This window comes from Protopterus annectens, chromosome 3.part0, assembly GCF_019279795.1.
Source record: "Protopterus annectens isolate FY-2018-M chromosome 3.part0, PAN1.0, whole genome shotgun sequence".
NCBI classification, from domain to species: Eukaryota; Metazoa; Chordata; order Ceratodontiformes; family Protopteridae; genus Protopterus; species Protopterus annectens.
Window position 1 is genome coordinate 1,136,751,672 of NC_056731.1, and position 25,147 is coordinate 1,136,776,818.

The 25,147-nt window shown below is 45.0% G+C and overlaps 1 protein-coding gene across 3 annotated transcripts in view; it reads right to left on the reverse strand.

Annotated features, from left to right (window-relative positions):
* RBBP8 (RB binding protein 8, endonuclease) overlaps nucleotides 1-25,147 on the reverse strand; it is a 2,682,217-nt gene that overhangs the window by 1,627,988 nt on the left and 1,029,082 nt on the right. For all 3 annotated transcript variants that reach the window (XM_044065365.1, XM_044065366.1, XM_044065368.1), the window contains one exon: nucleotides 24,992-25,034. In XM_044065365.1, the coding sequence (XP_043921300.1) occupies nucleotides 24,992-25,034 (43 nt within the window). The remainder of the gene's footprint in view (nucleotides 1-24,991; nucleotides 25,035-25,147) is intronic.

Here is a 25,147-nt window from a genome sequence, read left to right on the forward strand (position 1 = left end):
AGGAAAAAAGAGGTCATTGTTCCCCTCAACTCGGCATTCATTACACCCATTATAGAGTACAACGTCCCTTTTGGAATGTACCTCACAAGACATCTGCAGCAGCTGCAAAGGCCACAGAAGTACCTCACAAAGAGGATTACTGGCCTCAAACAGAAGCCCTACACTGACTGTCTCAAAAAACTCTAGCTTTACTCTGTAGCATATCACCTACTCCAAGGAGATCCCTGCCTAACATATAAAGCTATGTTAAAGCCAGAGCTGTTGGACATGCTACACCTAAAGAAATCCCAATCCCTCCGAGCTACACGCTCTAGGGACCTAAACCTTGTCACCACAATAAACAGGACATGCTGGAGGGATAGATTCCTGTCCCAGAGACTTCCTATACTCTGGAACAAGCTACCCATCTATGTCAAGCAAAGTTCCTCCTTAGCACTCTTCAAGAAAAATCTTGATGAGTGGATGGGAAATAGGAAATACACCTCAGGGATCACTTCTGTGGCTCTGCTCGACAGGGGCACAGGAAATTAACTTTCTTGGGTGGTGTATGCCAGGGAACCTTGTTGGCTAGGCTTACTTAGGTCCTTGGGCCGATAGCCTAGTACCTACCTATGAACCTATAAAATTACCTTAGAGATACAGGAAGAAATACTTTGCTTAGAAACAGCCAAACCTAAAGAACTAGGATGACAGGAAATAAGAAGTTATGTACTCACCATAACGTTCCATCTGAGTAGGTAAACTTCATTTCTCAGCAACCTATGGATTATCGGATCCATATCGGATCCAAACCGGCAGTTTCCAGCAGCTAAGGTCCGAGCTCCAAGCTCCTCCCCTTACCCATAACTCCCTGCCATCCCTTCCTGACCTCAGATCGAGTTTGCCTAAAACAAGGCTTGCAATCGCAACCTGCCTAGGTAAACCGGGTAAAACCTACCGAGAAGCAGGAACACCAAAAAACATCCGAAGACGACAGGGGGACTGAGGGAGGGACGGTTGCTGACAAATGAAGTTTACCTACTCAGATGGAACGTTCTGGTGAGTACATAACTTCTTAATCTGAAGTAGTTAACTTAATTTGTGCATCAACCTATGGGACAGAGTCCCCAGCTACCTGAAACTTGGGAGGCCCTCAAGGAAGGATGTTCCGGAGCACTGCAGAGCCAAAGGATGCTCTCCCTCTGGAAACCAGATCTAACTTGTAGTGGTTTATAAAAATGTGAGATGAGGTCCACGTGGCAGCCGAGCAAATGTCATCCAACGAAACTCTAGCTCGAAAAGCAGCAGAGGTAGAAACAGACCGAGTTGAATGGGCATGGACTCCCTGAGGAGCAGGCCTGCCAGAACTCTCATAAGCCAAGAGAATACACTGAGAAATCCACCTGGATAGTGTGACTTTAGAAACAGCTTTCCCCAGGCTGGATCTAGCAAAGGACACAAATAACTGATCTGAACGTCTATGACCGGTTGTCCTGTGCAGGTAAAATCTCAACTATGTACATCCAAAGAGTGTAATATGAATTCGCCCTTATTTTGGTAATTAGGGAAGAAGATTGGCAAATTAATAGACTGATTAATATTAGCTTCGGAAGCAATTTTGGGGAGAAAGGAGGGATTGGTCCTGAGGAATACCCTATCCTTGTGGAAAATCAAGTACGGAGGCTTGGCACAAAGGGCTTGAAGTTCCGAAACCCTTTTTGCCGACGTGATAGCGACAAGAAAGGCCGTTTTCCGGGACAAGAACTTGAGATCTACCGAGGCAGCAAGCTCAAAGGGGGGAGCTATTAAGGCCTGGAGCACCAGCGATAAGTCCCACGGAGGGATCACCTCTTTGACCGGAGGCCTTAGAAGGAAGGTGCCCTTTGAAAAGGCCTTACATAATCTGGATGAAGTCAGAGGGCCGAGATCACATCCAATGTGGTAATGAGTGATAGCCGCCAACTGTACTTTGACTGTGGAGGAGCTGGCACCTTTATCAAACAGTCCCGACAGAAAATCCAGGACAGCTGGTAATGGAACTGTGAAAGGATCTAGGTTCTGATGTTCAGCCCAAAAAGAAAAACGTTTCCATTTGCTACGATAAACCTTCCTAGTAGACGGCTTGTGGGCCGCCACTAGGATCGCTTTGACCTGGGAAGAGATACCGGGAGTCCGAACTAACAGTGGAACTGGATCAACCAAACTGTGAGCTTGAGGTTGTCCAGGTTCGGGATTGGTAGGCACAGGGGGTGAGATATCAGATCCGGACGGGGATCGGGATTCACTAGATGAGACCACAGATAAGGGAACCATGCCTGACGAGGCCAGAATGGGGCAATGAGGATTATTGTGCACCCCAACCGTCTGGCTTTCTGCAGAAATTTGAGCATCAGGGGAAGGGGCGGATAAGCATAAAGAAGACCAGGAGGCCAAGCATGCACCAGAGCATCTCTTGGTGATTCCCCAGGTGGGGGAATTAGAGTGAAGTAGGTGTCGCACTTCGTGTTTGAAGGAGAGGTAAAAAGATCGCAACAAGGTTGGCCCCATTTGGAGAAGATCTGCTTCGCTACATTGGGATTCAGAGACCACTCGTACGGGGAGATGATGGTGTGACTCAATCTGTCCGCTAGGATGTTGGACCGACCCAGAATGTGCATCGTTACGAGAAAGCGGTTGGTGGAAATCGCCCATTCCCAAACTCTCATGGCCTCTCGACAAAGTGGATAGGACCTAGTTCCCCCTTGTTTGTTGATATACCAAACGACAGACATGTTGTCCGTCTGGATCGCAATCGTCCCGACGGGAAGAAGGCTCTGAAGTGCTTGCAACGCTAACAGCACTGCCCTCATCTCCAGGACACTGATATGCAGTGAGGTCTCCGTCTGGTTCCACGTGCCTTGGACGGTCCTGCCGCAACAATGCCGCCCCCCACCCGAGGCGAGAGGCGTCCGTGGTCACCGTGGCTAGGGGAGGGGACATAGAGAAGGGGCGCCCCTTCTGGAGGACCGGAGCCACCATAAGAGGGCACTCCTGCAAACCCTGCTGAGAGGGACAGGATGGCTTAGGGGAAAATGTAGTAAGGACCATTGGACTTGGAGTGTCCATTGTAGAATTCTCATATTTAGGAGCGCCATGGGAAGGAGATTGATGGTAGCCGCCATCGAGCCTAGGGCCCTCAGGACCAGTTCCGCCAGAGGGGTCGGACAATGAAGAATGGCCTGCACATGTAGTTTTAGGGATCGCAACCGGTCCGGGGTTAAGTAAACTAAGAGCTGGTTTGTGTCCACCCTGGCTCCGATAAAATCTATGACCTGAGTTGGGAGCAGGGAGGACTTCCCAGCGTGAATCGTGATCCCCAGCCGGGGAGCTAAGCAAAGGAAGAAGTTCCTGGCTGTGTAGAGTAGATGCCGTGTGGGGGCGGTCAGGAGCCAGTCGTCCAGGTACGGAAAGACCTGAATTCCCTGGAGTCTCAGGTGGGCCGCTACTACCGCTAATACCTTGGTGAACACCCTGGGGGCTGTGGTGAGACCAAAGGGGAGGACCCTGAACTGATAGTGACTGGCTCCTAGCTGGAAGCGGAGAAACCTCCTGGTTTGTCTGTCCATTAAGATGTGGTAGTACGCATCCTTGAGGTCTATGGAGCACATCCAGTCGTTCTCCTGCAAAAGGGGGAGAATGGATTGAAGAGTGTCCATCCGGAACTTTTCTTCGGCTATTGCCAAGTTCAATAGAGATACGTCGAGGATTGGCCTTAAGTCCCCTGTCTTTTTTTGGCACCAAGAAGAACCTGGCGTAAAAGCCATATCCGTACTGGTCTGGGGGACGTGCTGGATCGCTCCTTTTTCTAGCAGCTGCCGAATTTCTGTAGCTGCGGCCTCCCTCTGATCGGGTGGGACATCAGGGAGGAATCTGGGTCTGAGAGGGGGATGGAGAAACGGAATCACGTAGCCTCTGGATATGATCCGAAGCACCCAGCGGTCTGTCGTGATGGACTCCCAAGCTGCTAGGTGCCTCGAGAAACGCCCCCCGACTGCCTCCAGAGTGGAGCAGTCGGGTAACCCCTCAGGGTTGCTGCGTGGGCCGATCTTCTGGACCCAAAGTTCTTTGGACCCTCTCTACCTCTAGGGCGGCGTCCACTCTGTCCTCCTCTGCCTGTGAAGGATGGTGAGTCCGGAGCAAAACGGGATTGCTGAGACTTTCGGAACCACATCTTCTTCTGTCCCTTTTGGTTCTTCGAGAAGGACCTCTGGGGAGCAGAGAAGCGGACTCCGACGGCAGACATCTTCCTGTCTTTCTTGCTCTGGACTAAGGTATTGCGTACGTTCTTGCCAAAAAGAGCAGAACCATCAAACGGGGCATCACAGTGGCAGAGCCAGGCCTGTCGCCTTAGTACAACGCCTGCTCCGCTAGTGCTAGCAGCCCCCTCCATAGCATGGGACAGCAGCTGCATAGAGGTATTGGAAATCGACCTGAGAGTGGCCATTCGGGTAGAGTACACCTGTTTGTCCTCTGCCGACATGGACTCTGGGGGCGACCCGGCATATTCTTTGATAAGATCCCGCTGGAGCCGTATGATATGTGCCATGTAGTTCAGCGACCTTATGGAGAAGGTGGCTGAAGCAAACATCCACTTCCCCAAATGGTCCATCACCCGGGACTCCTTGTAAGGGGGATGGACCGAGGGACTCTCTTGGGCCAGATCCCTCTTAGTGGCCGCCGCCACCAACATGGCATCTACAGGGGTTCCCTTGCTCCAATGAGACCTGTCCGAAGGTGGGCTGAGAATTCTGTCAGGCCTCTTAGGGACGGGCTCCACAGTGTCCGGCTCCTTCCAAGCCCTGGTAGTGATCAGATCTACCAGGGGATCGGCCGGAGGGGACACCCAAGAGGTAGATGGGCCTGCTTCAAACGCCTCCAGGAACACGGACTCGTCCGAGGAAGGCTTTGGGGCAGACCACCCCCCCTGATCCTGAGCATCTCCATGATGTCTCCAAATGAGACGTCTTTGGGGGGGGCGATCTTGGGGAGCCTTCCCCTTCCTACAAGTCTGTGTCCTCAGTCAAGGACTCAGGGGAGTCCAAGTGCCTCCTTTTGCACTTGCGCTTGTGAGGGACCTCCTCAGGGGGGCTGTCTGAGGAGGCCTCACCAGCCAAATCTTGTTCCAACAAGGGAACTACCTGGGACGTCTGAGCAGGCTGTCCCTGGGGCCAGGTGATGGAATTCGGACCCATCTGCCAGAGAGTGCAGGGTGGAGCCGTAGCTAAGGCGGGGGGCCTGGATTCCATCAACAGAACCCTCTCTACCACATCGAATGCTGAAGGAGAGTCGCTCCCCCCAGTATCCAAGAGCCGACTCTCCCTCGGATCCGACGGGCAGATCGGGGCCGGCGCCGAAGCCGTCGGATCCGAAGGGCCAGTATGCTCTGACCTAGTCGGAGCCGAAGGCACATTGACCGCCTCGGATCTGAAGCTCAGCTCTCGGCTCCAAGAGCTAGGATCCATAGAAAATGGACCCGACAGGCTCGAGGATACTGTCGGCGCCAAAGTACCCAAGACTACCGGCGTCGACAACCCCCCCCCCCCCGGCTCCGACACTACTTGGCTCCGAAGACCCCGAGCCCGGGAAGCGGGTCGGGGAAGGAGCTATCGGGGCGAAAAAGGGGGTCGTGCCCCCCCCCCTGGAGGGGGGGAGGCAGGAGCACTCCAATCTGCAGCTGGGCCTGGAGGAACCTTCTCATCATCCGGTCCAAGTCTGCATCCGTCAGGCTTCTGGTCGACCTAGAAGAGGCCACTGAGGCGGGATGGGAGTGCCGCCTCAATGACCTCGAGGGAGATAGGGTCTCCTCCTCCTCCGGCCCCAGCAAAAAGCAGGGAGAACGGGTCCGAGAAGGAGAAGGCCCGGCCGTCCCGGGGGGAGAGACCCGCTTGGCCGGTGGGGCCGACTCAGAGGCCTCGGCCCGCCACTTGTGTTTCTCGCGGCGCTTCTCCCTCCTAGCTTCCCTATCCTCCTGGCCCGAAGAAGGAGGTTGAGTCCCGGCCCGAAGAAGGGAAGGGTCCGTGGATGCTGCCGCAGCCACGGCAGGAACCACGGAGGGGCCGGAGGACGGAGCCAAAGTCCCGCCAGGATCAGCTTCAACCTCCAGTCCCTGATAGCCCTGGGGTTGAACGCTGCACAAATAGTACAGCCAGAAGAAAGGTGTTCAACCCCAAGGCATAAAACGCACTGAGTGTGGCCATCAGCCGGGGAAAGCTTATGGCCACACTCGGTACATTTAGAAAAGAATGTCTTGGAAGCCTCAGACATTTAACTAAAAACACAAGCACTAGGCCCCAAGACCACACACACACACAAACACACCCTAACACTTTAAAATTCAAGGGGGAGGGAACGCAAATCCTGAGGGAACTCTCTAAAATTAAAACTAAACTAGTTTCAACACTCAAAAATCACTCAAACTTTAGAAAGTTTAAAGAAAAAAGGAAGGATTTTTCTCACAAGACCCGGAAAATTCAGAAGCTCAAGATCAAGCTGCTGTCCAAATCGCGGCAAACTAGATCTGAGGTCAGGAAGGGATGGCAGGGAGTTATGGGTAAGGGAAGGAGCTTGGAGCTCGGATCTTAGCTGCTGGAAACTGCCTGTTCGGATCCGATATGGATCCGATAACCCATAGGTTGATGCACAAATTAAGTTAACTACTTCAGATCACAACGTTTCTCAGATTTATGAATGGCTTTAGTTTTATCTAAATAAAATCTGAGTTATCTCTGCAAATCAAAGATGTGAAGAACCTTCTCACAAGCAGACTGCGGAGAAAGGAAAAAAGTAGGCAAATGAATAAACTGATTAAGAGACAACCATTTAACTACCTTGGGTATAAAAGAAGGAATAGTACAAAGAGACACCCTGTCCCTATAAAAAACTAAAAAAGGAGGTACAGCCATAAGGGCCTGAATCTCAGACACCCTTCTAGCTGAAGTAAGAACAAAAGAAGACCAGTCTTCTAAGTACAATGCTGTAAGGAAGCTGAAACTGCAAGCTCACAAGGGGCCTTTGTCAATTTCTCAAGAATGAAATTAAGGTCTCAGGAAGGATGAACAGGCTTCCTGGGAGGCCTAAACATGAAGGATGCATTTAAGGAATTCAAAGGCAGTCAAGCAGAAATAGCTGAAAGGTGGGCTTTGACTGAAGAGTAAGCCAACTCAGCATGGAGCAATTCACACAAATAAGAGAGAACCAAAGAAACTTCTAAAGAAAGTGGATCAAAGTTACAAGTAATACACCAAACAGAAAATGTCTTCCATTTGGACAAATAAGATTTCCTGGCCCACTTGCAGAACCCAGAAAAAAGGTGCCTAAAAGAGATCAAAACCTTATCATCCAGTGTCAGTTGAAGAATAGACAAGTGGGGATGGATAAGAGACCCCTTGTCTTGCGTGAGTAGGTTCACCCCGTGAGGTAACTTGTAGTGATTGCCCTTGGCTACGTGCAGAAGAAGAGGGAACCAACGCTGTTTGGGCCAAAAGGGAGTCACCAACAAGATTTTAGGAAAATCCTGTTCTATCTTGAACAAGACCCTTAGTATGAGAGGAAGAGTGGGAAGGCATAAAGAAACATCTCCTTCCAAGAAAAAGACAGCATCCACCTTCCAAACCAGAGGACATGGGACTCTGGTGCAAAAGACAGTACACTGCCTGTTCATAGAGGAGGCAAAAAGATCTGCCTGAGGTGTACCCCACTGAGAGGACGATGTCCAGAAACAGGTGTACTTTCCTACAACGAAAATTCACTTTTTTTGAAATAAGAAAGTATATTCCCACTTTAACGAAAGTGCAGTTTCGCTTAAGCTCACTAGACCGAACCTACCGCACCATAACAGAGGACATTTAAAAACAGGCTATGTCCTCCACTGTGGTGCGACAGTCACGGACCTTAGGGTTAGGGCTCGGGTCAAGGTAAGGGGATAGCCCTACTGATTATCCCCTTACCCTAACCTGTGCCCTAACCCTAAGGTCCATGACTGCTACCCCGTTCGGTGTAGCGGGTTCGTGAGAGTGCACTTTCGTGAAAGTGCACTTTTGCGTTAGTGTGAGTGTACTTTTGAAGTTCGAAGTAGTGAACTTTCGTTCTTCCAAAGTACACCCCCAGAAACAGTTCTCTGTGAAGCATCCCTTCATGAGTTTGTGTTATGGACCTGCTGAGACAGTCTGTCACAATGTTCTGTTCTGAATGAATATAAACACCCTGAAGAGTCACCTGATACTGGACAGCCAGCTCCCAAACCTGAAGAGCTAGTCTGCACAAGAGGTAAGACCATGTCCCCCCTTGCTGGTCGATGTACCACATCACTGTGGTATTACCTGTAAAAATTTTGAGGGACCCCTGGAATAAATAGAGAATGGAAGGCCTGAAGGGCCAGAATAAGAGCCCTCATCTCTTTGAATGTGATAGGGTCCTTCTCTTGACCAAGGGTCCAAAGGCCCTAAACTTTTACAGCTCTGAAAGAAATTCCCCATCCCGCATCTGAGGCATCTGAAAATAATAACTGAGAGGAGGCTGGAGGCTGAAAAGGAAGCCCTGGTTTAAGAGACATCTGATAAATCCACCACTGAAGCTCTAGCTTGAGGCATGGAAGAAGAGTAGTTGGAAAGTCCAAAGGATGAAAATGTTGAAGTCAGACTGACTTTAGGAACCACTGTAGCTTTCTCATATGAAGCCTGGCTATTGGAAGCATAGGAACTGTGGGAACCATGTACTCCACAGCCCTTAGAATTGGCCTGGCTGTAATAGAGACCAGAGAAAGAAGTGACTGAAAAAATGCAATCAGATTTAAAGCCTTGGGAGGTGGCAAGAATGCCAGCATAGGAATAGTATGGAGCCTGTCTCCAAGAAAAACATGATCCTGAGAAGGAGTGAGGAACTACTTTTGGAAATTTACTGTAATTCCTAGGCTCTGCAAGAGGCAAAAAGCATACCGAAGGTGCTGAAGCGGGGTCTCTGAAGAGGAAGCCTGAAAAAGTAGGTCATCCAGATAAGAAAATATCTGTATTCCTCTCATCTTGCAAGAAGCAATCAGAGGAGTGAGGCATTTGGTGAAGACGGGGCAATACAGAGGCCAAAGGGCAAAACACAGAACTGAAAATGAAAGGAAGAAACAGAGAAACATAAAAATTTCCTGAAATGGGGATGAAGAGGAATATGAAGATAGGCATCCTTGAGATCTAGAGAGACCAGGAAAACCTGAGACAGAAGAAGAAGAAACAGAGTTTGAAGGGATAACATTCAAAATAAAGGCACCTTTAAATGGGTGTTGAGCTGAGAAATATCCAGAATGGGTCTCTAGGTGTCTTCTTTCCTGCGAGCCAGAAACATTCTGGAATAAAACTCCTACCCCTTTTGAGTTGCAGAAACTGCTTGAATGGTGCCATTAGACAACAGGTTCTGAAGGAGATCTGGAAAAAAGAGCAGCTGTTACAGAGGAGACTAAGGCATGGCCAAAAAAAGGAGGAAGGAACTTCTATACTGTGTAATATCCCTAACGAATGAGGGATAGAACCCATGAATCCTGAGTGATTCTTAACAACTGTGAAAAGACAGGGAAAAATGAAGAGATACAGGAACTTGGCTTAAGAGGGTAGGAAGAAGAGAGTCAGAGAGAACCTGGTTTGTCCGGAAAAAGAGGCTTCTGAGTTTTAGGAGTCAGAGTAGGCGTAGCAGGAGGTGCCCATCTAGAACCCTTTTTACCTTTGGGAGGAGGGCAAGACTGTCTACGTACACAGGCAGAGTTGGTAGAATAATACCTCTGAAATTTGGTTACAAGGGACACAAAAATAAGTTTCAATTCTCGCATAGCCTTACCCTTCTCCTGAAGAGACTTAAAAAGCTCAGCAGCTGCAGAACTAAAAAGATTTTTATTGTCAAGAGGAGCATCCATCAGCTGGGCTTTAATATAATCAGGCAAAGGCTGAATGTGAAGCCCTGAATAATGCCATAACACAGAACCAGAAACAGCAGCTCTAGAAGAGGCATCAGCTGTGTCATAACTACATTCAATGGAATGGCAAGCTACTTCAGAAGAGGACCCCAACAAAGAGAGGGCCAAAGTTTTCCCTTCAGAATCTGGAAGGTCTGAAATAGCTTAAAAGGCCTTGGCGGGGGGGGGGGGGGGCTAAAACATACATGGTAATATGGGTCTGGTAATTTACAGCCTGAAAGGCCAGAGTAGCAGCAGTGTACATCTTTTTGTCCAATCTTTCCATGGTCCTACTGGAAGGACTTAAGCTTGGAAGGCTTATCAGAAGAAACAGAAATAACAGAGCAGACAGCAGAGGGACACTTGTAAAGAAATTTACAGTCATCAGGCACCTTATGAAACCTATCCAGCTTTGTAGGAGCAGGGAGTTGGGAATCAGGAGCCTTAGTAGCTGCTGAAACTGCATCTAACAAAGCAGCAAGAACAGCAGAGAGAGCTTAGTAGACTCCATATGGAGGAGTTCATAATACCTCTTCTGAACATCAGAAACCTGGGTGCAGAAATTTACAGTCATCAGGCACCTTATGAAACCTAACCAGCTTTGTAGGAGCAGGGAGTTGGGAATCAGGAGCCTTAGTAGCTGCTGAAACTGCATCTAACAAAGCAGCAAGAACAGCAGGAACAGCAGAGAGCTTAGTAGACTCCATATGGAGGAGTTCATAATACCTCTTCTGAACATCAGAAACCTGGGTGCAGTCTCTCTTAAACAATTCCATCATACGAGAAATAGTATCCACAAAGGAAATCTCCTCAAAAGGAGACTAACAGAGTCTTCCTCTTCAGAACCATAATCCAATGGAGAGGGAATCTGGGAGGAATAGGCCAAAGGCTCTTCATCAGAGTCTAATTCCTCTTCAGATGAGTCCTGCTCCTTGGGACTCTTAACAAGAGTACAGTACCAAGAGAGAACAGGAACAGAAACTCCCTGAGGAGGCTTCAAAGCCCTGACAGCATTAAATAATGCAAGTGTAAAATCTTGTCATTCACACTGAGGATCCTTAGGAGCAGGAGAAATATGCTTTGCCTTCTGCTTCTTCTTTAAAGGAATGTCAGCCCTAAAAATCTTAGGAGGTTTGGACCCCTGCCGACGCTCAATCAATGTAGTAGGAATCTCCTCTCTCACAAGAATCTGCAGAAAACCATTGGGTCTCTCAATTATTATCAGTCGTAGTTTCCCCCTAAACCTCTGAAATGGACATCCGCAGAACTTCTGAGGACGTGTGAGAAGCCGGATTCATGCCTTCATCTGAAGTGGTTGCGACACAGAAATCTGAAGGACAAGACAGGCAATCTTCCGAGCTTATACCAACCTCGACAGAGATGTCCGAGGGAGGAGGTACAGCAGTAGAATCTGACCTATTTTTTTCTGTCTTCTTCTTAGCAGACGGCTGACCCTTTGGCGGAATAATTCTGCTATTGTACTCTATGCCAACAACTTTAGATGTTGGTTTTACAGGTAGACAGATAAGGAGTAGAGACGACTATGAAGAGTTTTAGGGACAAACGCTTAACAAAGTATGGTCATAAAAAGTACCCTAGCAAAACAAACACTGCTCATGATGGTCCTTATGGGGAATCTGTCTCCGATACTGGCATTTTCCCTTTCTGGATGACATGTGACCTTATAACCAAAAGCAAAATGCAAGATAAAAATGAAAACCCCCAATGGGGTACTTATCTGAAATGGCTTGGTAAAAATCAGATGAAGGGCCATTCAGACTGACGATAGAAGATGGCATGCGGACTGGAGGCAAAGAAGTTCTGAGGAAGGTGCATCCATACTTCACCCATATGCCCTACGCCGTGAGTGAGGAGCATGTGTGTGACGTACAACATTCTCACAACAACCTAAGGCTTTGGTATACTGGCTGGACGTTGGGTTACCCTTAGCAGGGGATCCCTAGTCCTAATGTAAGGAATACTGCAACAGTGATATACATCGAAGGACATCAATTTTCACAGTCACAGCACCCTATTATATTGTTCTTTTTTGAAGTTAATCATAGGATCATAGGAGTTTACTAGGCTATCAACCAAGAGGTCATTTCAAGCTTAGCTATTTCATCCCAATGTAATACCATAGATAGTCTAGTCAATACCCAGGCCCAATCCACTCATCCAGGTTCCTTTTAAACAGTGTCACAGAGGTACTCTACTTCACATGAACTGGCAGCCTATTCCAAAGATGCAGCAGTCACTGGAAGACCAATCTAACCCTCTAGCACATCCTATTCAAGTCGCAGGCCATACTTAGGTCCCCTGGCATGGGTAGCTTTAGTCTCGTTCGGTTTAAGGATGTGCAGTAAATTCATTAGATTTGGGTTGGAGATTGCTCTGTAAGCCGGGCATAAAATCTCCCCTAAGAAGTCTATACAATACAGAGTATTGTGACAGGGGCATCAATCAATCTGTGTAAGGTATGTGCTGGAATCCATTGATCTTCTTAGTTAGAATCCTCTACAGGACACACAGCCAAACCAATTAGTAAAAAAAAACAAGAAAATCCTGGTCAGGCTAAAGTTTTCACTATGTGATGTTTCAGTCTTCTTATAATGTCATCAGCACAGCATAAGTGGGCTGTTTTTACTAGCCTTTAGAAAACGCACGGTTGTTGTAGCCAGCTGATATCCATAACCATTGAGGTGTCTACAAAATATCCCATCTAACAACTAAATAAAAAAGTAAACAAGACACAAATCCAAACCAGTTAGTAAAAAAAATTACAAACAATCCTAGCCAAGCTGCAGGTTTCACGGTATGATTCCTTAAAACCTCTTGTAAAAAGAGTATAGTGGCATATATGCAAATGACTCCTTTAGGACATCAGGTGTTTCAGCTATGTGGCATTCTGAATGCTCACAACTTTTTTTTTTCTTTTTAAGTCTGTTAATGGGCAAATTCAGGCCAAGCAAGCCAAACCCCACTAGCTGTGTTAGAACAGGCAAATGCTTGCAGTCGGACAATGTGGATTTTGAACACCTGACTATGTGACGGTAGAAGCTACATGATACTGGAAAGAATGAATGTGCCACAGTACTCTAATGCCTTGCGCAATGGAAACTGTTGCCAAATCTGCTGCCTGTGTCTACCACAACTACGAAAAGACTTCTTCACAAACTAAAAGAACTACTTTAGTAGCTGACAGCTATCCTGTAGAGGACATTAAAATAGCTGCTGATGCACTAGCCTATCCAGTATCCATGCTAACAAACAGTTCCATTCAAGACCCTTATATCCCAGTTGTATGGGGAGTGGGGAAACAAACTCACATAAGCAAGGCAATTCTAATGAATTATCAGACAACAAAGCCAATTGCCATACTTCACCACCAAGGTACATGAAAAGTGCATTCACCCGTAATTACTGGAATATCTAGAAAACAATAATTAACTCCCCCCAACTAGCATGGCTTCTTTCCAGGACACAGTACAGAAACAGCATTACTGTCATTTCTTTACACCACACATAATAGGAATGAAGGAACACTTCTTTCTGCACTCTTCCTGGACCCTCTGAAGCATTCCACAAGGTCTCCCATCCTAAATTCCTGCACAAACTGACTTAATTGAGCATTTGTACATCCACCAACTCATGGTTTAATAACTACCTTAGCAACAGAAGCCAATGTCTTACATGGAAAAAAATAGGTACTCTACTTTCCTACCTATTGAAATAGGTGCTCCACAGGTACCCACTTTAGGACCCTTACCATTTAATATATTTTTAAATGATCTGTTCACAAGCTTAAAAAAAATACACCACCAGTTCAAAAATGGAGACAATTCAACTCTCATTGCTCTGCTCCACACTATCAGAACTACAACCAGTTACCAAGGAATATTTTTCTCAGTATAGATATGTACTTAGTGCAAAAAAAGACTTCCCTACTTTTATTCACTTCCAAGTACAGATCAGGTGACAAAACTACTTTCAATATCTCCTCCTCAAACAAAATTACTATACAGGTTGCTCTATATGCAAAATTATTAGAAGTTATAATAGATGATAATCGGAAATATGTCATCTATTTCCAACAATCCATTTAAAAAATCATGAAAAATTATGTCTTTTTTACAGAAGCAAACCCTATCAAACTGATCATGCCATCATAACCACTGCATTCTATCTCTTACCTTCTCTCATGTACATTGTTCCCACCTTTACCAACCTACAGACCTTATTAGCTGTCAAAACTGAACAATGCTACAATAAAACAGCCAAGTTTGCAGCTATTTTACCCAGTAAAACCTATCATTTATTACACTCAAACAATTTAACTCGGTCAAGTTCCCTAACTGTCCTAGCCTTAATCGACAAAAAATAGCTCATACTTCAACATCCTCATAAATATCCACCTCTTACTATTCCTCAGTGGCATAGATCATCAAGAAATCTTTGCTCAAAAACTCAGTACCTTGTCTCCGTGTTTAAAGCTCATAACCCCTTCGGGGAATACCTGTACTTTAGTCACATCTCTAAATTATGGCATAACCTCCCTCTCTCACCAAGACAGATTATACAACCACCGAGCTTTAACATTACACTTACCTCATACTACAAAAACAGTTCTCTCTGTCACTGCCACACTCTCCAGGTTACTTTATCCTGGAGAACTACACTACTCTTTACCTCCAGCCATTATAACAACACTTTCGTATATCCTCTGTTACTTTTATTTATAATTTCTCAAATACCAATTTAGCATCTCTGTCTCTACCTTTTCAGTATTTTTATTCATAAGAATGTAAAACTGTTTTTACACAAATTATCTAATACTATTAAATCTTTCAGTATCCTTCTATGACTGTATACTACTGCCATGAATTTGATTTATTTAGCATACTGCTAACACAATTTTTTTAAATACTTTGCAACACAATTCATTTCTTTAATATTTACTAAAGCAAATACACCTTACTAATGTTAAACATGTATGTAACACTTTGCATTGTTTCTTTTTTGGAGCTTTTCTCCATAGGTGTCTGCTGGAAAGGACTACTTTACCTAGTCAGACTTTCCTGGTCAACAAATGCAAATAAGCAAACAAACAAACATTTAACTAACACCTTATATTCTGACTCATCTAGATGTGTCTCTTGCACTTAGGCATAACCTACAGCCACTGTACAGTCTTGTGTAATCTACAACCTAGGCTATATGTGATAATGGTCAACCTACGTCAGTGTTTTGACAAATTAAAAGAAAATAAAATGAACACTACAATCTGAGGCTTAAACTTCTATAAGTAACCCATTATCTTACTTTTAAAGCAGGATTAGCCAGTTAAAATTCCAAGTACAAAACCTCAACCTCCATCCAGTTAATAGTTCTTTTTGAACACATTCCAATAAGAAATCACTATAAAATTATTTATTCACTAGACTGGTCATAAGCACATTTATCATCAAGACTGCAAACCATATATTCCACACCATGAATTATTTACACAGAAACCAAAAATCTTGTGGTCAACTGATAAGAAAAATCCCAAAACAAAATATAAACGACGTATCAACACATACCATCAAAGGAGACCTGAAAACATATCACAGAACAATAACCAGCCAAGAAGACATACAGTACAGTTTTGTACCTACCATAAATGTAGATTTCCGAACTGGATAGCATCTGCAGTCATAACAACTGGGTTGTCCTGTCGTCAGGCAGCCCTTCGGTCGGCCGGATTCCAAAGTCCGGGTCCGGCTTCGGCTGATGTCGCACTTCACCCGACGTCATCTCTGCTGGTCTTCGGGTATAAAGGCATCAGCCAACGCCATTTTCTTCAGTGTTTCTTGCCCCAGATGCCAGTTGCCGTCTTGGAAGGCTAAATTTTGGGTAAAAATGCCAATGTTTCCCAAAGGATAGAAGGCAAACACACAAAATAAGCATGTATGTACATATATACAAACAAATACACCATAAGAGACTCCCCCCCACCAGCTAGCTATTAGGAGGGTAAATACCCTAGGAGTACCACAGAGGGAAGGAGGGAGGTAATCCTGACTGCAGATGCTATCCAGTTCGGACATCTACATTTATGGTAGGTACAAAACTGTACTATGTCCTTCATGGATGCATCTGCAGTCATAACAACTGGGTAGAATACCATAGCCAACTAGGGCAGGAGGAAGAATAGATTATGGTGTGGTTAGGTTCCCTTGCAGTACAGCAGTGGCAAACCCTGCTCGGGATCTGGAATACAGAGGTAAATTATAATGCTTGGCAAATGTATGCACGGAGGTCCAAGTAGCCGCCTCAATAATGTCCTTGGTTGCCACTCCTCGTAAGAAGGCTGTGGTAGTGGCTGTTGCTCTTGTAGAATGAGGTTGTATGTTCTGTGGAATTGGTTTTCCATGGAAGGAGTAACAGAATCGTATGCAATTTCCTATCCATTTGGAGATTGTCTGTTTGGAAATTGCGTTTCCTTCCCTTCCTGTTGCATAGGCTACAAAAAGCTGGTCAGTTTTTCTGTTACTTTTTGTTCTGTCCAGGTAGTAGCGTAGCTATCTGTGTACATCCAAGGTATGCAGCATTCTTTCCCCTCTGTTTTGTGGGTTGGGGAAGAAGGTAGGTAGGTGGATTGCCTGGTTTAGGGACACTCTGGATACCACCTTAGGCATAAATGTAGGATTAGTCCTCATGGACACTCTGTCTTGGTGGAAGATTAGGAAGGGTTGTACTGCCATTAGGGCCTGAAGTTCAGAAACCCTCCTTGCTGAGGTTATTGCCAGTAGGAAAGCAGTTTTCCATGAAAGATGCTGTAGGTCTGCTGTTGCTGCTGGTTCAAAGGTGCAGTGTCAACTTTTCTAGCACAAAGTTCAAATCCCAAGCTGGCAGAGGTGGTTTCCTAGGAGGTTTTATATTCTTGATCCCTCTGAGGAACTGCCTGAGTAGAGGATGTGAGAAGACAGGTGGATCAAAGCTGTATTCTGCTGAAATAGCTGATGCATGTATCTTGATGGAGGAATAGGACAGGCCTGTATGTAGAAGCTCTGCCAAGTACTCCAGAATGTTAGCCATATCTATATTGACACATCCTTCCTCTTTCAGCACTCCAAATGACAAACCTTTTCCATTTCCCTGCATAGTTCCTTCTTGTTGAAGGTCTGCGGGCTTCAAGTATAATGTCTTTAACCCTTTGGGAGAGATCTGGAATAGTTGCTGCTATGTGATGTGCCATGCAGTCAGCTGCAACGTTTTAGGTTTGGATGCATGATGCTGTAGTTGTTCTGAGTTAACATCAAAGGCATCAGGGTATTGACCACATTTTGTCCCGAGACATGCTCCTCAGCAATGGGTACCAGTGTTGTCTTGGCCAGTTTGGAGCTATCAGGATTATCCTTGGACGTTCCTCCTTGATTTTTAGTAATACCTTGTGTATCAAGGGAAGAGGTGGGAATGCATATGCTGTCAGGCCTTTCCAGCTGAAGGAGAGCGAATCCACTTTCGATGCAAGTGGATGGAATGTCCTTGTGCAGAATTTTTTGAGCTGGTGGTTGAGAGGGGAAGCGAATAGATCTATCTGTGGCATTCCCCATTTCTTTGCGATGGTCTTGAAGATGTCCGGGTGTAGCATCCATTCGTGAGCATCCGAGGTGGTTCTGCTTAACATGTCTGCTAGAGTGTTCTCCTTTCCCGGTACAAACATTGCCTGTAACTAGATGTTGTAGCTGAGTGCCAGGTTCCAAAGGTCCAAAGTCATTCTGCATAGGGGGTATGAATGAGTGCCTCCCTGTTTGTTGATGTACCACATGACTGTGGTGTTGTCTGTCCTTATCATCAAATGGCCTTCTTTGAGAAATGGTCTGAATTTTTGGATTGCCAGTTTTACTGCCAGCATTTCTTTTAGGTTGATGTGCAGGTGAAGTTGGTCCTGCGTCCACAATCCTTGCATGCATTTGTCCAGCATGTGAGCCCCCCATCCTAGGTCTGAGGCGTCTGTTGTGATGGTTTGGCTTGCTTGATATTTGTGAAAGGGTAAGCCTGGGTTTGACTGGCATGCTTGAGCCCACCATAGGAACTCCTGTTTTAGGCATGGAATTAGTGGAATTTCTGTTTCTAGGCTGTGCCTGTGTTGGGACCATAAATTCTTTAGGTACCACTGTAGTTTTCTCATATGCAGTCTGGCATGTGGAACCAAGATTATGCATGATGCCATGAAGCCCAAGGCCTGCAGAACTTTTCTTGCTGTTAGCTTGCTGTGGTTTGTTAGTGCCAAGAAGTAAAGAGGGAGTTCTTTTTGTTTTTCTGCAGTTAGGAATGCCATTTGTTTTACTGTGTCCAATTCCATGCCCAAGAATGTCCTTGTTTGGGATGGAATCAGCCTTGATTTTTGCAAATTGACTGTGTATCCCAGTGCTTGTAGCAAGTAAATGACCCTTTGTAAATCTGTTGTCAGCTTGCTTTTGTTGTCCCCTTGTAGCAGGCAGTCGTCCAGGTATGGATAAATTTGGATTCCCTGTAGTCTGCAGTGGGCGATTACTGATGCCAGGCATTTTGTGAATACTCTGGGCGCAGTAGATAAGCCAAAGGGCAATGCTGAGAATTGATAGTGCTCTGATCCTGCAAGAAATCTGAGGTATCTTCTGCAAATTGGTCGAATGGGGACGTGCAGGTATCCTCCTTGAGATCTAGAGTTACCAGCCAACACTCCTTGCCCAGCATGGGAAGAAGTTGCTGTAGGGTCAGCATCTTGAATTTTGGGACAATGATGTATGTGTTTAAGGTGGACAGATCGAGAATAGGTCTCCAGTTTTTTTCCTTTCTTGGAACTAGGAATAGTCTGGAGTAGAATCCTTTGCCTTGTTCTGTTATTGGCACTCTTTCCACAGCTCTCATCTTTGTTAATTGCATTATCTGCTGTAGAGCTTCTGTTTTTGATTTGGAGGTAGGTTTGGCATTCCTCTTTTGACTGGTATAGTGTGGAAGTGGAACCGGTAACCTTGGTCTATGGTTTGCAAAATCCACTTGTCTTTTGTGATATAGTGCCAGTTCTTTGAAAATAAGGTTAATTTTCCGCCTAAGGGTGCTGCTATTTGTTCCCTGGTAGGCGGAGTTAGAATCAAGTCACTGTGATTGCCCTGTTGTAGTGGTAGTGGCTGTGCCTGTGGCTCTGTTATTACCTTGCCACTGTCGTCCTCTGTAGGCACCCCTCTGGTTTGATTTCTGCCTCTGGAGCGTCTATTCCTGCCCCTTTGGGATCTTGTGGAGTCAGGAAAGGACCAATTTTTGGCAGGCCAGTTCCTGCTAAACCTTGGGGCTGAACCTGCAAGAAATCTTTAACCGTTTGTACAGATTTTGCCTTTTCTTCCATTTTCTTCATTACCTGCTGGGCAGGTGTACCAAACAAACTGGTCTTATCCATAGGAGCATCTAATAACTTAGCTTTAACATGATCCGTAAAACTTGTTCCTTCAGCCATGCATGTCTTCTTATCACTGTGCCAGTCATGGCTGATCTAAATGAAGCCTCCAGTGCATCATAGCCACATTTTAAGGAATGGTTACTAACCTGTTGTATGTTATTTACCATTTCTAATAGATTTTTCTTATCTATAGAGTCATCAGAGGATAGCTTTTAGTTAACTGATCAAGCATAAACTCTTGGTATTGTATCATGTGAAACTGACAGTTTAAAGCTCTAGCTGAGAGAGTAGCAGAGGTGTAAACCTTTTTGCCCCATCTGTCTAAAGACCTGGCTTCCCTTTCAGAAGGAATAGGGTTTTTTGCTGTGGTTGAGGCTACTGCCTTAGGGCCCTGGGATATAGTTTCGGGGTCTGCAAGAGGGGCCTTGTATAGGTGATGATGAGTGTCTGGCACCCTGTAAAATCTATCTGGTTTGGCAGGTGCTGGAGGTAAAGAATCTGGTGCAGTGCAAACATCATTAAATGCATCGTCCACAACAGAGAGGACAGGAGGTATAGCTAAGGGCCTGTGTTGTGGTAGGTGCAGAAAAGTCCTAAGTCTTTTTCTGGAGTCTGAAAAATCCTGTTCCTGCCATTGGAAATGTTCTCTCATGGCATGTAAGGTTTCCCCAAAGGAGAATTCTTCTGGTGGGGAAGCAGCTGGAATGGATTCTTCAGCATCTGAGTCCTCAAAATTGGAGAAAGGAGCCTCTGGCTGGTCTGTAATATCTGAGTCTTCCAGAATCATCAGAGGACACAGGCTCGAGGGGCTCTGCTCTAGGTCTCTTTTCTGGGGCTGAGAGGCCCTGTCTGGGTGAGATTGAGATCCCCTAATTAAGGATATTAAATCTTCTGCCAGAGTAAGCATTTGTGAACTAGAAGTGGGCCTGGTTGAGGTGGGTTTAACAGGCACTGACTTAGTAGATTTGGCTGCTTTAGCCCTGGCGAAGGCCTTAATAGACATGGCTGCAGGGGGCCTAGCAGCACCACGTGCTGGGGTAGAGACATCCAAAGGGATGGTGTCTGATAAGTCACTAGTAACCACTGTAGTAGGTAAAATTTCTGAGGCCGATTCAAGTAAGGTAACCGGAACCTCAGTAGTAGTCATTGATTCGGCTGTACTCTGATCAGTTTTCTCGGTTTCGGCCGAAACCGAGACACTCATGATTTGCTTAACCATGGTTTCGGCGAAACCGCGGACCGCGAGTGTCGGTCTTTTCTTTGCATTTTTAATAATTTGGGTAGTCGGAGGATCCGGCGGCATAATGTACGCAAATTCAGAACCGAAAAACTGTTCAGCAAACTCCGACCGGCGTCTAAGCGTTGTCGGTTGAAAGAAGCACAGGCGAACAGGCTGCTACGTCGTGGTCTGGGCCTAAACAAGGCAAACAGTAAGAGTGGAAATCTTTATGAGGTATTTGTTTCCCACAAGTTAAACAGTTATTGACTTTTTCTGACATCGGCTGAGGCAAGAAAGAGTCCCCAACGGGTACTTAGCTTTAGAAGTCTTGAAGGAGTATTCGGTAGTAGTAATCTCTGGATCTGACCGACCGGCACTTGCGAACAGCTTCTGCTTCGGGCGCCACGCGGCAAGAAAGACTGAAGAAAATGGCGTCGGCTGATGCCTTTATACCCGAAGACCAGCAGAGATGACGTCGGGTGAAGTGCGACATCAGCCGAAGCCGGACCTGGACTTTGGAATCCGGCCGACCGAAGGGCTGCCTGACGACAGGACAACCCAGTTGTTATGACTGCAGATGCATCCATGAAGGACATCTGCAAAGTTATCCAATGGTAATCAGAAACACTATTTGCCCCAAATAATCCTCAAATCCCGTCTGAAACTCTGACTTCAGAAACTTTCAGAACGCCAACCTGCACTCGCAAAATTGCTTCTGCATCGGACCATGCGGCAAAAAAGACTGAGGATATGACGTCGGTCATGCGCATTAGTACCCTGACGTACTGACGTCAGTCTAATGCGCCGTGACCGACGTCAGCCATATACTTTGGTATTCGGGCCGACTGGACAGCGGACTACCCAATAGTTAGGACTGCAGCAATGTGGAATGAAGAACATCACTATTTGCCCCAAATAATCCTCAAATCCCTCCCTAATCTGGAATTTGAAACTGTTGCTTGTAAAACCCTCACTTTAATAACATTTTATGTTTCATCTTAATAAAGCTTTTCTTAATTTTTATAATGTCATCAACAAATAATATTTCTTATAATGTAAATATGTCCCAGGTTGCTTCTCTGTGAATTTCCATAACAGAATGCAGGAAAGTACACTTGTGTACACTTACCATAAATGTAGATGTTCGAGTGTATTCACTGTTGCAGTCATCACACTTGGGCTATCTGCCTGCAGGTAGCCCTCAGGCAGATAGCCCTCATTCGGCCTGAATACCAGAGTCCTAGACCTCCGCATCGGATGCTGTCGCCTCTTCCATGACATCAGGACACCAGATGCCATTACATCAGTTTTTCTTGCCCCAGATGTCAGGAGCCCCCAAAATAGGAAGCAATTACATGGTGTGGAACACCTCCAGTAAAAAGTAAATACCACTGCCATATGATATGGCCAAAAAAGAGGATAGGTAGAAAGTATTACAATTGTTTCTTAAAACAGATTTTATGTCGTTACTTGTTAAACTGCCTATATTACAACAGAATCAGTTAACAAAAAAAAGTTTTCTGTACATGTTTGTGGTGATTGCATTACTAATTTATTGGCTTTATTTTTTCCCCCAAATGACCACTATATAAGAATAATACATTTTATGTTCTCTTGATGTCCTCTACTGTGCTAATGTTCCTGCAGCACTAATGCCAATTTTATTCTGCCTCAAAAATGACCTGCTCGAGGAAATAATCTGATTCTTTGACATCTTGAAATGAGAAATCCACAGATCCTCTTTTTTTCAGATTCAGTCAGGGATTAAATTAGTTGCTTTTGTGAATGAATAAAAATCTACCCTTACTCTTTTATTTAGGACAGAGGTGACAAGTTAAATTCAACTGCTCACTCATCTGTGACAACAGATTCAGTGTGTCTCTTCACAGAATGCCTGTAGCTCCAGATACTTAGTGGTTTATGGACACAGTAGGAGGGAAAGACGGTAGTGTTACAAACACTGCTGTGTAGGCTTACCCTTTGCCAAAATTTTTAAATGAAAAGGACCACATAGTGTCAAAGCCAGGGTAACAAATGCCAAAATGAAATATTTTCTGATGTCATGCAAATGTAGCACAGTGTTCTCCAGTACCACAGCTGGGGTAGGAAAAAGGGGATGGCAACTCCAGGTGCAAGCTGTTCAGGGGCGTGACTGGCACCTCAGAAGAGTTGCTGGTGGGGCACAAGTGCAGTACTGATATTCATTTAAAAAGCTACAGCTGATATTATAGCTGTTTAAATGAACGTCTTTAAATTTTAGCAACAGCAGCAAGGAGCTAGTAGAAGTTTTTTGTTACAGTTCTTCAGTGGGAATGACATTGCAAGCAGATTTTTTTACCCCCAACTTGCAGGAGGACTTTTTTTTGTTCTGGTCTTCAGTTTTGGGTTGGGGTCACCAGTCTATGAAATGCCCACAGCACCAACTGATCTAGCTATGGTTCTGATGTGTGCAGATGAAGCAGAATAACACTGAAATGTCAAGAAGGTGAGAAGCAATTAAGCTGCCCAATGTGACAGTATTGGAATCATTTTTATTGGGCATACGTGGGGTAGTCTGCATACCATAACATACACTTTGTTGAAATAGCTGGTTCCTTGCAGGTTTGTGTCTCGTTATTCTTTCAAACTTGGAACTGTTACGTCATCAACTTTTATATACAGATGAATACGCAGATGACTCCACTGTTATCTGCTCTGCGCCCAACCTTCCCGAGCTCCAAGCCAAAACCCAATTGGCCTTCACAACCATAGAAAATTGAATGCTTCAAAATCATCTTTCCCTCAATGCCAATAAATCCCACATCATTCTCTTCTCCCCCTCAAAAGCTCTGACTCCTGATAAGTCATCCTTCATAATTTCTAGCCTCTCCCAGTCCTCAATAGAAGTTGTTAGTAGTGCTAAATTACTCGGAGTAACCATTGATGAACACCTGAAATTTAATAATCATATTCAACTAAACATAAAGAAAACTCATCAGAAGCTCGGTATGCCTTATAGAAATGCAAACTTTCTTACTCCATCTTCAAGACAAACTCTCGCCACTACCTTCCTTCTCCCTTCTGTACTGTATGGTGCTCCTCTTCTATCCAATCTCTCCACTTCTATCTTCACAAAACTTGAAAGTTGCTACTACAAAATTGCCAAATTCGCTACTAACTCCACTCATTCTACACACCACTGCATCTGCCTCCGTAGTCTTCAATGGCTAGAACTCCCTAATCAACTCAATTTCCTCCAACTTACTACTGCACACAAACTAATCTTTAAACCCACTGCTTGCCCAGCATTATCTAATACCTTCACCATATACAATCCTCCAAGGCCCCTAAGATCTAGCCACCAAAATCTTATTTCAGTTTACAAACCCAAACGACCCCTGGCCAACTCCTACTTTCCTATACTACAGCAAAAAAATGGAACTCACTTCCTTCCCTTCTAAGAGCCACTACAAACTATGAACACTTTAAATCTCTTCTTCATTCTCACCTTTTCCAAAATTGGAAATGTAATTGTATACTTCCTACCTAGATCTCAATTTATCCTAGTTCCATCCCACCCCTGGTTCCCCTTCTTCTGACACTCTCCTAGCTCCCTCTCTTCTTCATTATCTCCTCCTTCCTCCCTGAATAAACCCTTTATTTTCCTTCAAGTGCTATGCTTACTCTCACCTTAAATCTTTTGACATTTTCTCAAGGTGGTCTCCTGGACTCAACCACAATTTGAACATTAGTTATCTGTTCTTTTTCTATCCTCTTCTGACACCTCTCCTTTAATTTCTTTGCTTCTTCTTCGTTTCTCCTATGCATCCCTGCTCTTGTATTCAAACTCTATCTATAATTTCCTTTCCTTTCCTACTTTACTAACATTCACAGTTGCACTAATATATCTTTTTCTTATGTATAGTGCCCAATGCACCTCATTCTTGTTTGGAAATTGTTAAAGTATTATGCTATTAGAACAGAGTGTGTTTTTCTGTGTATTAGTTTAGATCTGTTCTGCTGTGTTTTTGTGTGTAATGTATTATCATGGAGCTTTTCTCCCCGGGCCTCCACTGAAAACGGGCTTTCGGGCCCAGTGGACTTCCCCGGTTATCAAACTGGAAATAAATAAATAAATAATATGTAATTGTGGAAGATGTTCTTGCCTTTGCATCCTGTCCACTGCTGTTGCTACCACATGATATTTAAATAATACAAATATTTAAAGACTATAGAGGTAAAACAATATTGGCTAAGGTATGACTTTTTAACTGTGCAGACATGTAATTCTCATATTTCTGCTGCACTTTAGGATTACAGTTAGTGCCGATGTAAGTGCAGCAACTGCAAAATAAATCACAACTAAGCTTCATAAGAAGGTGGCAGGTTAGTAGGCATAAATAAATTCAGAAATACTTACAGACACCTTTCTTTTTTCAGTTTGGATATTTTTACTTGCAATCCTGTAAAGCAAGAAAAAAGGGTGATATCAGTGAACACTTTTCAGTTTGTAAAATCTAGCAAAATGGTGTTATTTTACTTGCAAATAAGTAAAAATATTGCTTTTGATACTAAT